At 41.9% G+C, this 14907-nt stretch overlaps 1 protein-coding gene across 1 annotated transcript in view; it reads right to left on the minus strand.

The window, feature by feature from the left end:
* THADA (THADA armadillo repeat containing) overlaps positions 1 to 14907 on the minus strand; it is a 544422-nt gene that overhangs the window by 384263 nt on the left and 145252 nt on the right. Inside the window, exons 23-24 of the mRNA XM_083175704.1 lie at positions 12167 to 12299; positions 483 to 605 (exon numbers count right to left, since the gene is read on the minus strand). Of these exons, the coding sequence (XP_083031830.1) occupies positions 483 to 605; positions 12167 to 12299 (256 nt within the window). The remainder of the gene's footprint in view (positions 1 to 482; positions 606 to 12166; positions 12300 to 14907) is intronic.

The raw sequence follows: 14907 nt of genomic DNA on the forward strand, positions 1-14907 counted from the left end.
TAAACCAGTTGTAAGCTATACAATAAAAGCAGCCATTTTAAAGAGTCTCCCCTAAATATTTATCATCACTTCAGTGAAGCAAGTTGATTGAACAACCAAACATAATAGAACGCAATATTATCCAGCCAAATCCCAGGTCAGGCTTCATTGTGTTATATAAAAGGGGAAAGAAAAATTTATGTCATACAGTAAAACCTCTGAAGTTCTCCCACACTCCAAAATTACACAAATGCCTCTGTAGGCTGCATCCGGACGGGGAAGGGAGGGCCTGCCAGTTGGATGGCGCTGGTTAAAAAACTACTTTTTTTTTGTCATTCTTGGACCCGAACCATTGACTTAAGGGACCAACCTTTCTGCTGCTCTGCGATTTTGCAATGGGTTGTCAGTAACCACAGAAACAGTTCTAATGTTATATATTATATCCTTTGTTTTGTTGAAAGAGACCTGCTGTTACAAGCTGGCCTGTAGAATATCATCATCACCTGTGGGATTGTGCTGTTATTTCCACACAAGTCACTTGTAGGCATGGCCAAGCTTATTAATTCCTTCATAGTCCTCTTCAGGAGTCCTGCCTTGCTGTTCTTAGGTTCAGATGCCAGCAGAGCCTGTAGAGAGAGAGAACAGGAAATATAGTAATGCACGGAGCCTCAGTATGAACACGTATTCTATACCAACTAAAAATTCCAATACTGAGATATTGATAGAAGTAAATCACCACTAGATAATGACCTAACGCTTGCTGCTAGAACATATATACTGATAGCCCAAACCAGGCGGACTGATTCTGGAACATCAAGCGGCATTAGTTATAAAGCAGTTCACATTCACTGTATGTACAAGTAACCCCAAGCGAAACATTTTACATTATAAAGCAATAACTAAATAATAACTGCAACCAATTGTGAAAGTGTCGATTTGGATGCAGCTACCTACAGTAGTTAATATAGAAAAGGAATGCATTACCTTAAATGTCCTGGGTTCCCTTATGGCTCTGATAGGCATTATGGTTTCATTCTCGCTCAGCTATTTAGCTTACCAATCATACTGTATGTACTGTAATACCCCTTTCACATCGCAGCTAATTACCGGGCACAAGCCAGTTTCTTGCCAGTTCGACTCAATGTGAAAGGGGTTACCAGTTATAGCTAACCGGTAGCAACACAGCAATCTGAATCGGATAAAAAGTTCTTACCGGTAAGAGTTCTTACCGGTTCCTTGCTGTGTCGAGAGACCTGTTTCCTGTTCACACTATGGAGGAGGCAGCACTTGGAGCAGCGCCAGCTCTAAGTGCTGCCTCCTCCCTTGCTCCGATGACGCACCGATGCTCCGCCGAGCCCCCTCATGATGTCAGCAAACTGGCAATATTGCCGGTTCGCTGCTGAAATCTGGACAGCACATGCAGGGTCACATCAGGACTGAACCGTTTAAAAGTCCCAGTGCGATTCTGCATTTGCGGTCTGAAAGCAGTATAAGCTTAGCGAGAATGGAGTGTGGACTGTTAGCTGTAAGGGGGTCCCAATGTCTAATGCTAACAGCACAGAAATATGTAAGTATGCTATGGTTTTCTAGATTATCCTTGAAGACCACCCACAACTAACAGTTTGGAGCCTGTCAAAGGAGGAATTGGGTATTTATCAGTGAAAGTAGCATTCTGCACTGGGAATACAAGATCAGTAATGCCGGGGGTGGCAATATTTCCAATTGGTGCCCCAAGCAACTTGAATACACATTTGAGGATGTGGGTGTTTAAAGATGGCCATACACCTAAAGATTTATTGTCCAATCTGGCTGGTTGGAACAAAAATCTGGTAATATCTGAATGACCGTTCTTGTCAGTTTTCCAGCATTTCAAAGTAAAGGGACACCTGTCATTTGCTCCCATAAGTTACCAGATTTTTGTTCCAACCAGACAGATTGGACAAGACACCTATGTGTACCGATTTATGTACAATCTAACCTCACTTGTACAAAACAGGCAGAAACAGCTGTTGGCACATGGGCGGAATGGTAAGAGCCTATTGGACACAATAACTGCAGACAACAATCAAGAACAAACTGCATTTATTGTCAATCAGTGTTCTAACAACTTGACCAGAGCATAAATGGGCAAGGTGGTTGTTTTGAACCCACAAATACAGGGATAGGCGACCCATTGTGGCTGAAATAGCCTACATGACCATTAGGAACTTACTTTAAGCTGTTTTACTTTTAGAAGAAAAAAAAAGAGTTTAGGCTAATGAATGAGATTTGTGTAAATACTGTAAACGAGTACGTGACTCACAGATGCTGATGAGAAGTTTCAAACTTTTGCATAATCAGATGCCCTTTCTATTTGCCACATTTAGATTGCAGAAACACATGTAACAGTGGCAGCTTTGTTTGAAAGTCTTTGAACTTACAAACCAGTTCAATGTTGAGATTGTACAGGAACCCACGGAATAAGGCAAAGCTGACCTACTTCTAGGCCTGCAGACTAGACTCAATGGGTTTTATCTGCCCATGTATCCGTCAGCATTCTTCGCAGCAGGGGTTCTCATATGCTGTACTGGACACATCAGCAGGTTTGAGCAGGCTTAGCACATGATATACAGTATATGCACTAGAGGCTTTGTGGAGAACCTGGCACTGGGAAGACAGGGAGAAGGGGAGAGGGGAGAGGGGAGAGGGGAGAGGGGAGGGGGGGGGGGGGGGGGGGAGACACACATGCCAAAATAATTGCATAGAAGGCTGAACCTGTAGGGGTATGAGTCATTAAGTCAAAACAGTCTAGGTCAACCGCTATTGATCAACAGTAGATGCCACTCAATCATTAAATGTACTAACTTAACTTTGTGCTGAATTAAGAGTATTAATGGCCCTATTGAAGAGTAGATTGCAGTCCAATGCAGTCCCCAAAGTGTATCAGGTTGCCTATCACTGGCATACACTATACTTATCGTATCACGGGATGTTTGATAAAAGGCATTAGCACACAGTATACTCATGTATTTAATTTATTTATTTATTAACAGTTTCTTATATAGCGCACACATATTCCGCAGCGCTGTACAGATAATATTTGAACATTCACATCAGTCCCTGCCCCAGTGGAGCTTACAATCTATATTCCCTACCACATGTACACGCACACACAGTGATTCTAGGGTAATTTTTTTTGGGGGGGAGGGAGCCAATTAGTTGACCAGTATATTTTTGGATTGAGGGAGAAAATTGGAGTACCCGGAGGAAACCCACACAAGCACAGGGAGAACATACAAACTCAGCACAGGGCCATGGTGGAAATGAAACCCATGACCTCAGCGCTATGAGGCAGTAATGCCAACCATTACACCATCCGTGCTGTCCTGGTTATATCAGTGAGTCATGTTATATCAGTGGATGTTAGATAAAAGGCAACAGCCCACAGTATACTTATGTTGTTAAATGTGCAATAAGACAAAAAAGACATTATCCTAAAGTATACTCATGTCATACAGTATCAGTGAATGCTCGATACACTACATTAGACTACAGTTTAATCATTATATACAGTATCACTGTACTTTAGGGGAAAAAACATAATTCGACAAAGTTCACAGTTCAGACATATAGAAAATTTTGCATTGCAATTGTCCAACGTAAGATGATTATTACTTTGTTATTAGGGGCCAGATTCACTAAGCTTCAAAAGTGATAAAATGGAGAGTGATAAACAGCCAGCCAATCCTCTCCTGTCTGACATTTTTCAAATACGGTTTGTGACATGGCAGATAGGAGCTGATTGGCTGTATGTTTATCACTCTCCATTTCATCACTTTTGAAGCTTAGGTGGCCTAGGTGACTATAAATGTGAAATGTCGTCCCCCCCCCCCCCCCCCCCCCCCCCCCCCAAAAAATAAAAAATAAAAAAAAAGATTAAAAAAAAAAACATTCAATATATAAAATATAATAAAAAAACATTCAATATATAAAATATAAAAAGATCTGCGGATTCATTAGAAAATGATGACACTTTTACATATGTATTTAAGAATGTAAAAGGGACAGTAAACCTAGTGTAACATTGAAGAGCCCCTCAAAGACGTGCACTTTCATCATCTAAATGTGCAGGCTTCATAGTGCTTGCTTCTTGCCTCCTCTCCCTAGTATACCCCTGTCCATGCCATATGCAACTTGCTCAGTGTACAGGGTAAAATTCACACCAGCGGGCTGATCCATGCATCGCACATGATTAGCACATTTGCCTCCAGAAATACTCTGCACTGCAGGAAAAATTCCGATCATCAATCAGGCTGATTGTTCTACAATCGCCTACTGCAAACCTGGGAGCGCACGGACATTCAGGAGATACTTTGGGGCAGATGTATTAAGCCAGGCGAAGAGATAAACTGGAGATAAAGTGGAAGGAGATAACGCACCAGCCAATCAGCTGTGTTTGAAATATGACAGTTCGGAGCTGATTGGCTGGTGCATTATCTCCTTCCACTTTATCTCCAGTTTATCTCCTCAGCTGGCTTAATACATCTGCCCCAAAAAGCGGTCACAAGAAGATGCTCTACCCTAGTCCAATGCACCTAAAACAGAATCGGCATTCACAGTCCTGCTCCCAGAGCACGGCTGATCCCTAATGAGCAAGTAGGAACACAGCAGTGTAAACGCAATGCTAGTTAATAAAAGCAATGGTTTATAATATAAGCACATCTTTCACTGCTTTTCAATGCACAGCTAAGTAATAACCTGAAGGCTCTAGACGACAAGCCTTCAAAAGTAAATCTTTCATAACAGGAAATAGGACATGCCAGATGCCATTTTATGCCGTTATATAAATGAAAGTGTTAACTAAGCAAATAAAAGTCTTATAAAGTGGTGTATGAACAAATACTTGTTCTTCCACTAAACTTTAACCCCCTGTTGGTTTAGGATACTGTGCCATGTTACACGGAAAGGATCCAGCGCAAGTCACAGCACAGCAAACACATGATGTCATTTTTGGCGCTGCAGACAATGGAGGCGTCAAATGCAGGCTCCGGGTTTGGCTTACGTGGGTCAAGAAGGTTTATACCAAAAAATAAAGCAAATCTATTGCATTTTTTTTAGAAAATTTGGTTCATTAAATATGTCGCTGTGCGCTAATGTATATATCCACAGTCCAAAATGTAAATCATTGTGAAAGATGGATGACATTCGCGTATATTTATGAATACTGTTGTGAGTTCGCTGGGATTTTAATTTTGGTGACGTTTACTAGTATTCAATGTTTGCTCAAAGATTTCCATGTGTATTAATAAATACACTCAAAGTCAAGGGTCCTCTTTAATGGTTCTCTCCATCCATACATAAAGGCCCTTATTCAGATCTGATCGCAGTACAAATTTGTTCTCGTAATGGGCAAAACCATGTGCACTGCAGGTGGGGCAGATGTAATATGTATAGAGAGAGTTAGATTTGTGTGATTTATTTTGTTTCTGTGCAGGGTAAATACTCACTGCATTATTTTTACACTGCAATTTGGATTTCAGTTTCAACACACCCCATCCAAATTCAACTCTCTGCACAAGTTAAATCTGCCCCACCTGCAGTGCAAGTGGTTTTGCCCATTTTGAGAACAAATTTGTACTGCAATCAGATCTGAATAAGGGCCAAAGAGTAGCTATGTCACAGACAATGGGCCCGATTCAGATCGGATTGGTCATCTGCAAATTTGCAGAAGACAGAGTAGTCAGCCACAGCCCAAACAGAGTAAAGCCCGCCCTGTGCAAGTCTGAGAATGAATTGTTAAAACTTCGCTATTCACTGCAAATCCATACGCAATTCCCTCACCATCAAATGATTCTCCCAGTCTGTGCAAATGTGAGAAAGTCTAACCCTACACCTCAACTCTAGGACAAATTCAGGCTGATCAAGGACAACGGGCGTCACAGGCCCATCCTGAAACCGCCTGAGCATGCTTGCGGTTTTCCAGGTGCTCCAAGAAAATGGCCGGTTACCACTCTTAAATACTGACTTCCGGTCCGTCAAATTGTGAGGCAATTGCAAGTTATTATTTTTCGCTATTTGTTGCTACTGGGGCTTGCACATCCATGCTTCTCATCTGTGTAGCGATCGACTCTGAATAGCCCTCAATATCTTGTGTGAAATACTTACAGTATCACCTTGTACCTGCCAAGGCCACCCATGCAGGAGATGTGGGGTGTATGTGGCAGATGGGACTAGAACATGACTTGAATCATAACAATTCCCCTACCTCATTTCAGTCTTTCTTCGAGGTCAACTACAATATGCCACTTCCCCTCTCACCTACCCTTACCCCTTGGTTACTAAAAGTGGTTTGTACTTTTATGCTAAACCTAATTGGTACTTGTGGATTTTACTTGTTATATGTGAACAAAAATGGTGCTGATATTTACGGTTTTATTGGACACTGCAGTTTTCTTAGGTTGTCTCTTGCCCTAGACACCACCATTTTAAAATGCTCTAGTACAACAAATATATGCAATGCATAGAAAATAGATATTACATGCACAAACATTAGGGGAGCACAAGCACCAACAGCGCTGGGTTCTGTTACTATAATTTAAGTTATCTTTCTTTGATATCATGAAACGAAGATTATTAACAACCACCCTTGTGGCTTAGTACTGGCAGTCCGAACCAAGCTGTAAATCACCCTAGCTACAAAACCCCACTGAATGTTACAGAATGCCAACACAGAAAGCAAAATTAAGTAAATCCAAATGTTTTGCAGTTGCAATTGTGAAATTCAAGACTTATCCAGAATCTCCTGTACTGTCAGGTTCAATACGGAGCCTAACAGCGGGATAATGAATGCGGCTGTGGTTCAGCGGTTCCTGTGATAAAAAAAGTTAATTTGATATTTTAAAAAATGCAACTCTGCTAGCATACTTAGGAACCCATTGTCACTTGTTGTTACAGCAAGGGTATTGATGGCGAGAAAGGTTCCCGACCTTGGCGGATTCCAGTTTTATGGTACCTAGAATAGAAATCTACCTTTCCTTAGATAGGATTTTGTTTGGCAGCCAGAAAATTATGTTTTAATTGAAACAATAAATCTTTGTTTAAATAAACCAAACATCTTTGTTGCAATTTATCTCAAGCAGGAGGCCTGTTGAGCCGGACAAGAGTCTCACAAAACAGAAATGTCATTTTCTAGAGTTACTTATCGGGACCGTGATGCTAGGTTCACGAACGGGAAAATGTATCAATTTAACAGGTCACCAACATATGTCCATTACGGAGGAAGGCATTGTGGGATACTTGGCTCATATTACCTAAATGAAGCGTTAACCCTTTGAGTGCCAATATCTGTGTGAGAGAAGCACAAAATAGGAGTGGCAAAAGCTCTGAGATATGCAAAATATTGCCTAAAAATGCCAGCGTCGCTCACATTTGTTATACGAATTAAAAAAAAAAATGTAAACATTGCAGGTCATTATGATGAATAAAAATGTTTGCTTTGCCAATTTTAACACCAATGTTGACAAATTCACTTGGCACGCATATTTCATAATGATCAGCAAAATTCTAAATAAAATAAAAATGTTGCACCTTTATTGTTGGCTGTTTACCTTTATATATACATTTTTAATATAGGTGTTTATGAAGTCAACTGAGAAGTAAAGGTTTACTCCAAAAGGCTGCGTAGAGCCATTCAGCCAGGACAAACATAAAGGTGGCCATACACACGCAGATTTATCTGCAGATCTGGCTGGTTGGAACAAAAACATGGTTATGGATGAGAGCAAATGACAGTTGACCATTTGCTTGGAAATGCTGGAAAACTGCCAAACTGTCACTCATCCATAACCATGTTTTTGTTCCTACCAGCCAGATCTGAAGATAAATCTTACTAGTGTATGGGCACCTTTAGACTTCACAGGGGGGCACATGATGGCGGTCAACAGGGCAGATGAAACTGTGCCAACCTCCTCAATCCGGCATCATTTTAAAGAGGTGTGAAAATAAAGCAGCCAGTATTTACCCTGCACAGAAACAAAGTAACATGTGCAGAGAGCTAGATTTGGGTGAGTCATTTTGTTTCTGTGCAGGGTAAATACTGGTTGCTATATTTTCACACTGCAATATAGATATCAGTTTGAAGTACACACCCCACCCAAATGTAGCTCTCTCTGCACATGTTACATCAGCCCCTCCTGCAGTGCAGCATGGTTTTGTCCATCTGAGAGTGAATTTGCCTTTGCGAGTGAACCAGAATAACCCTCTAAGGTCTAATTCAGACCTGATTGCAAGGCTGCAAATCCGCAGGCCAGACTATTATTCATAGACTGCGCATGCTTACGGCCTGTGGAACGTATGCCTGCAGCCATCCTGCCATTAAATACTGCTACTTTTTTTTCCTTTATCGCTGAATTTACACAAGTTGATTGACAGGAAGCTGACATTTGGGGGCGGTAACTGGTGTCTAGGAAAACGCTAGCGTGGGTAGGTGTTTGAGGGAAAGTCACGTGACATCAGCTCCGGCCCAGTTTCTACGGAATCTATTGCACCTGCCGACTAAGTCCTGGGCTACACACAGTCTGCGCTCAGAGGGAAAATCATGAAATGGTGAGCGGCTAAGTGCTGAGCAGTTTGCAGGCTTGCACGGGGCGGGAGTCCAGAGGTCAGGTCTGAATTAGGCCCTAAGTGCACACAATACAGTAAGTAGCTGAACAAGCCCAAATACTGTAGTCCACCATATTGACCTTTTTCAAAGAGACTAAAATTGCACAAAGCAGAGTTTAAACCAAGGAGAAATGACTATTTCCACTACTGTGTTTCCCCGATAATAAGACCTACCCTTACTTCTGCAGAACAGTCCAAAATAAGCCCTATCCGAAAACAAGACCTAGCTAAATCCCCATTTTGCCCGGTCCTTGTGCTACACTACACTACTACCAGGTCCGCCTGTACTTTGTTTTCTGTGAATGATGCTGGCGTGCGGAATTCAGGGTATGGACACTTATGATGATGTTGTTGAAGAAGGTGACATGATCATTTTTTAGACAGATTTTTTTTTTTGTTCTCACTTACCTGTTTAATTTAATTAATAATAGTTGTCAATGTTAATAAAAATAGGCCATATCCCGAAAATAAGCCCTATGGTGATTGTTGGACCGAAAAAAAAAAAAAGGATTGTCTTATTATCGGGGAACCACGTTCGGTACAAACTTATCAGCCAAATAATGGGCCAGGTGTATTCAAGCTTCAAAAAGTAATAAAATGGAGTGATAAACAATCAGCTCCTACCTGTCATTTTTCAAACCCAGCCTGTGACATGACAGGAGCTGATTGGCTGGTTGTTTATCACTCTCCATTTTATCACTTTTTGAAGCTTGATACATCTGGTCCAAAGTACAATAGGACTACAAGGTAGTAGGGAGAGGTATCAGCATAGGGAGAGGTATCAGCAGTAGAAAGAAAGAAGTAATAATGTCACTGTATAGGTCATTGGTACGACCTCACCTAGAGTATTGTGTTCAGTTCTGGAGGCCATATCTCCAGAAGGATATAAATACATTAGAGACTGTACAAAGAAGAGCAACTAAAATGGTGCATGGCCTACATCACAAAACGTACCAGGAAAGAGTAAAATATCTTAATATGTATACTTCAGAGCAGAGAAGGGAAAGGGGGGACATGATAGAAACTTTCAAATATATCAAGGGTTTTAACAAGGTACAGGTGGGAGACATTCTTCACAGAAAGAGGAGCAACAGAACACGAGGACATGCACTGAAACTAGAGGGAGGAAGATTCAGGGGAAATGTGAGGAAGAATTTTTTCACAGAAAGAGTAGTAGATAAGTGGAATAGCCTCCCATCAGAGGTGGTAGACGCAAATACAGTAGTACAATTTAAACATGCTTGGGATAAGCATATTGATATCCTTACAAAAAAATAAGGATCAAATATGGTTTGAGGTAACATGTTTAAAAAAAGGGGCAGACTAGATGGGCCAAGTGGTTCTTATCTGCCGTCAAATTCTAAGGTAAATGTGCAGATTTAGAGAATAAAACTTGGGTACTCCACAAACTATATTTATAACTGCACATTGAGCCAGACATGGCCTGCAATCATATCTGTGTTTCTAAACTAAGTAAAAGAAGCACCGAATACTGTTCTGAAAGCCGTGTGAAATCTAAGCTTTCTATAAGATCTTCAGTGCTGTAAATGTTAATGTGAGACCGAAGAGCAGGAACATTAATTCAGTTATGGTTCAGGGACTATCATGACAAAAAGTACACACAGAAATCCATTGTCACATGCTGCTAAAGCAAGAAGAAAAGTTCCTGACCTTCATTTTTACAGTTCCCAAAGCATAAATCTAAAAGCAGCTATAAAAATGTATGTTGCCTCGTTGTGATAGAGACTATGGAGATATGAATTATACAAAGCTTTACTATAGTCATTTCTGAGCATTGTAGTCCAAAAATGAAAGTTCCCTACACGCGGTATAGAAGGAAAAGAGCTAAAAGGAATAAAGTTCTAGAACAAATCAGAGCATTTGCTGAACAATTTCCAAGAAGAACCTATCCTCAGGAACTGCTCCATGTGGTGCTTCAGGGGATTAAAATGGCTAGAACTTGGATTTCAAAGGGTATGGTCATTAGGTTGACTCAATTTAGGTCGACATGCATTTGGTTGACACTCGAAAAGGGTCAACATGGCTAAAGTCGACAGTGTTGGAAGGTCGACACAAGCATTAGGTCAATAAAGGCAAGGTCAACAGCCAAACAGGTCGTCGTGAGTTTTTCACATTTGTTTGTCCCGAATGTCGACATAGTTGGCATGGACACCGTCAAAGTGTACTGCTGCGCTAGCCATGTTCTGTTCTCCTTCCACACCCTAGTGGATGGTAGATAAAATACCGCCTCTTGGCACATGTTGGCTCAAAAAAAAAAGTGAACAACTCATGTCGACTGTGCCATTGTTGACCTAATGCATAGTGTCAACCGTCCAACCCTGTTGACCTTAGCCATGTTGACCTAAGGCCTGTCGACCTTAATAGGGTCAACCTAATGACCATATACCATTTCAAATATCACATATAGGCCCTTATTCAGATCTGATCGCAGTACAAATTTGCACTCAAAATGGGCAAAACCATGTGCACTGCAGGTGGGGCAGATGTAACATGTGTAGAGATAGTTAAATTTGGGGGGGGGGGGGGTTTGTATTGAAACTGAAATCTGAATTGCAGTGTAAAAATAATGCAGCCAGTATTTACCCTGCACAGAAACGAAATAACTCTCCCAAATCTAACTCTCTCTGCACATGGGGTGTGGTACAGGGGTCCGACAGACGGGATCCCGACAGTCATTAGCCCGACGTCGGGATCCCAACTGGCCAGACCCAGACAGCATGGCGAGCGCAACAAAGTCCCTTGCGGGCACCCCATTCTATTCTCCCTCTATGGAGGTCGTGGACCCCCACAAGGGAAAATAGCCGACGGCCGTCCGGAACCCGGCTGTCGGTGTTTTGACTGTCGGGACCCCGTCCGGCATCCTGCACGTTACATCTGCCCCGCCTGCAGTGCACATGGTTTTGCCCATTGTGAGAACAAATTTGTACTGCGATCTGAATAAGGGCCATAATGTAGGGTTGTGGGGTGTATGGTAAAAGCCAAAAACATTTTTAATTAACTTAAACTTTAAATCATTAATGGCAGTGCAGCATAAGGAACTAAAAAAAAGTTAGGTGAACCCAAACTGTGCCCCCCCCCTCCCCCCCCGATCAGACTATAAATGCTTGTTCCCTTTTACACGCCCCTGATCTTATGTTATAATTATATTGTACTTATTGTTGGTTTGGTGTTTATGTGATTGATCAAGTTTGACCATTTTCTATTCTGTATCCAATTGTTGTTTCCTGTACCATCCGTTAAAAAAAAAAATCAAAAGCCGATGGATCTTATCGCAGGACTTGTGGATTAGTTTATAAAGAATATTACATTACATGTTGGAAGGTAGCAAAGTTAATCTTTACATTTAGCCTCATGAGACCAAAGATCTTATATCAATCCACCATCTCTCTCTTTTATATAGAGTAAGAGATCATATGAGATTTTATTAGGAAAATATCGAGGTCAGAGACTCTTTTGCGTAATGGAGTAAAGAACTTGATAGCTTCATTCCCCCCAAAAAATAAACTAGGCACAGTGTGCTAAGTACCTGTATGTAGAATGGAATTCCAGCACTGCGCCTGGTTGCACAGAGTCTAGAAGACGAATCGCTAGATTTAATTTCCTCCAAGACGTGGCCTAACCATTGGCGTGGTAAGCAGCGCAGGCTCTCCTCCTTGCATCTGAAAGAACCAAATGAGTAGGGGTCACAGAGGCCAGTACATTTTATTAAAACCATGCTACGCCACTTCAAAACTCAGAAAGAGAGCTGGTCTCTAAACAATGTAACCATTCACAGCCAACCCTATTTTCTGATAGATGAATAGCCAGGTTTCTCGAGAATACTGGGCATAATTAGGCAGCACTTTATTGTACCTTCTTCTAAAGCTAACAAGATGGCAGCTCTTTATCTGTGGCCATACTGTTTTCCCATTGTCCTCACCATGTAAATTATGAGCATCAGTTTCAAAGCAGTTGATACAGAAAAATAAGTCAGTAGTAAAAATAAAAGTTAGATGTAAAAGTTCAATAAAGAAAAATGTATATACAGGTCGGATCTCCCTTATCCGTGTATTCCAAAATCTTAAATTTTTAGAAAACCGTGATTTTCTTTCTTCCCCCTCACCCCTTTTTTTCATAGCTATCTCGTCCCCCGATGTTCACGGCTGTCTCCGGGATCCTCTTCAGCGGCATCACCGGTCCCAGGGGTGCATTGCGCGAGTGCGCACTGGTGATACACTTACGCAATGCACCCCTCGGGCCGGAGATGCTGCTGAAGAGGATCCTGAAGGCCGCCATGGACACCGGGGGACACCGTGCTCATCTGGGGACCATTGGGGTACCACCAGGCGATCAGGTAAGTGTGAAAAAATATATATTCCAAAATCCAAAAAAAATCCCTTATCCAAAATACTTGTGGTCCCGGATAATGGATAGTCAACCTGTAGTTTGCTTTGAAGTTTGTTATTCACATTAATCGGGTGTACAAAATGGTCGCATTTAGACGATATTGCTCTGTGTGCGATATTGTCAAAAGTTCCTGCTGGTTCCCGGTCAGACAACGAAGCGCATCCACACTGAACAAAACTGTTGAGTGATGTCATCTGCATGCAATGACTGCATACAGTCATTGATGACATAGTCAAGATTGAGCTGCATGTATAGGTGACGGAGGACATCGTTAAGGACCAGTGGGAGTGCACATCATTAACCATAATGAGTATACACAATAGGTGAAACAAAAATTATACATTGATTCGTGTGTATGGGGCTTAACACTAACATCATGTGCCAATATTCTGTCTGTTTACATAAACAATGCTGACATTTTGACCATATTAACATTCAGTCTACATTCTGACTGCATACCCTATCCTACTGGTTCTTCAGCCTACCATGTAATCTCAAACTTCTACCAGCAAGCCAATGAATGAACATGCTAAATTTTTCAGTTAACCCTCAGGGAAGTAGTGTTAAGACCAAATACTGTAGATGTATGCTGTGTTGCTTTCATATGTAGGGCATCCCTGCCATTATTCAGCTTGACTGCCGCTAGTAAAGTAACACGTATACAAATATCCAGAAACCTGTGGTAATTTACACACAGACCACATAACAGGTAATGGCCCCTTGTTCCACAGGTTTTCACCTGCATTTAAACAGGTAAACTCATCTATTGCAATGTTTGCCTTCCAGGCATCAAGTAAGCATGAGAGTAAATACATTATGAATGCAATTAGCTGCTAGGTATTAAGAGCCGCCTCTGGTGGGTCTGTGTAATGCAGCCTGACTCCATTATTTGTTCTGTGTGCAGTTCACCTGTCACATTCTGTAATTAGGCAATTAGCACTCTGCTTAGTGTCAGGCTGCTCACCTGCAGTGACTTTCCTCATTTAGGGAACTTATCCATTCCAGCTGTTCTGATTGGATATTGCTCCCTATATTTCTCAGCCTGCCATAAACTCTGTGCTGGTTATACTGCTTGTTTCTAGCACTTGCAACAGATTGTCTTCTCTGACAAATCCTGATCTAATCCTGACTAACCTGTGTTACCCTGAGGCACACTAGCTTGCTATTTACCTGTAAGTGTCTGATTATGGGTGTTCCAGCCTATACTGGCTCTGTTAAGAGCTTCTGTTTATGTACCGGTGTTTTCACTCATTTGTATGTCTGTAACCAGAACTGCCCCACAGTCTGGTCCTGCTGAATGTCTGTCTGTGTTGCTAGTAGCTTCTACTCCGCTTTGTAATATATATGTACTGTCTGTGTTGCTACTAGCGATCTTTCTTATACTGGTCCTGCCTGTCTGTATCTGCTCGCCTGTGCCAGCTCTGCTCCGCAATCAAGTCCTGTCCCTTTTCTACATGTAATATATTGTATTTAGACACTGCCTGGGACTGCACCTCTAACACCATTGTAAATCAGTACCCAGTATTTGGTAATTCAATCTCCAGTGCTGTGGTGCTTGTGTATACCATCTGCAGCAGTGGTCCCCTGCTAGTTGCACACAGTAGTATTTTTCTTGTGGGTCTGGTCTTTCCTTTTGTGTCCCAGTCTGATTCCAGTCCTGTATGTGCCTTGCCCAGCCTCCTATAGCCGCCTTGTCCCTCTGTAAGAACTGGTGGCACCGGAGAGGGGACAGACCTAATTTGCCCACATAAACATGGCTGTTATGGGTGAAGCCTTAGCCTGCAGGAGGCTTAAGGACTGCTGGGCAAGTGCAACAGCGCCACCTACAGACAGAGCAGCTCTCATTAGAGCCGGAAGAGGACGCGTGTGCACAAGATGCTC

Source organism: Crinia signifera, chromosome 3, assembly GCF_055691185.1.
Source record: "Crinia signifera chromosome 3, ASM5569118v1, whole genome shotgun sequence".
NCBI lineage: Eukaryota > Metazoa > Chordata > Amphibia > Anura > Myobatrachidae > Crinia > Crinia signifera.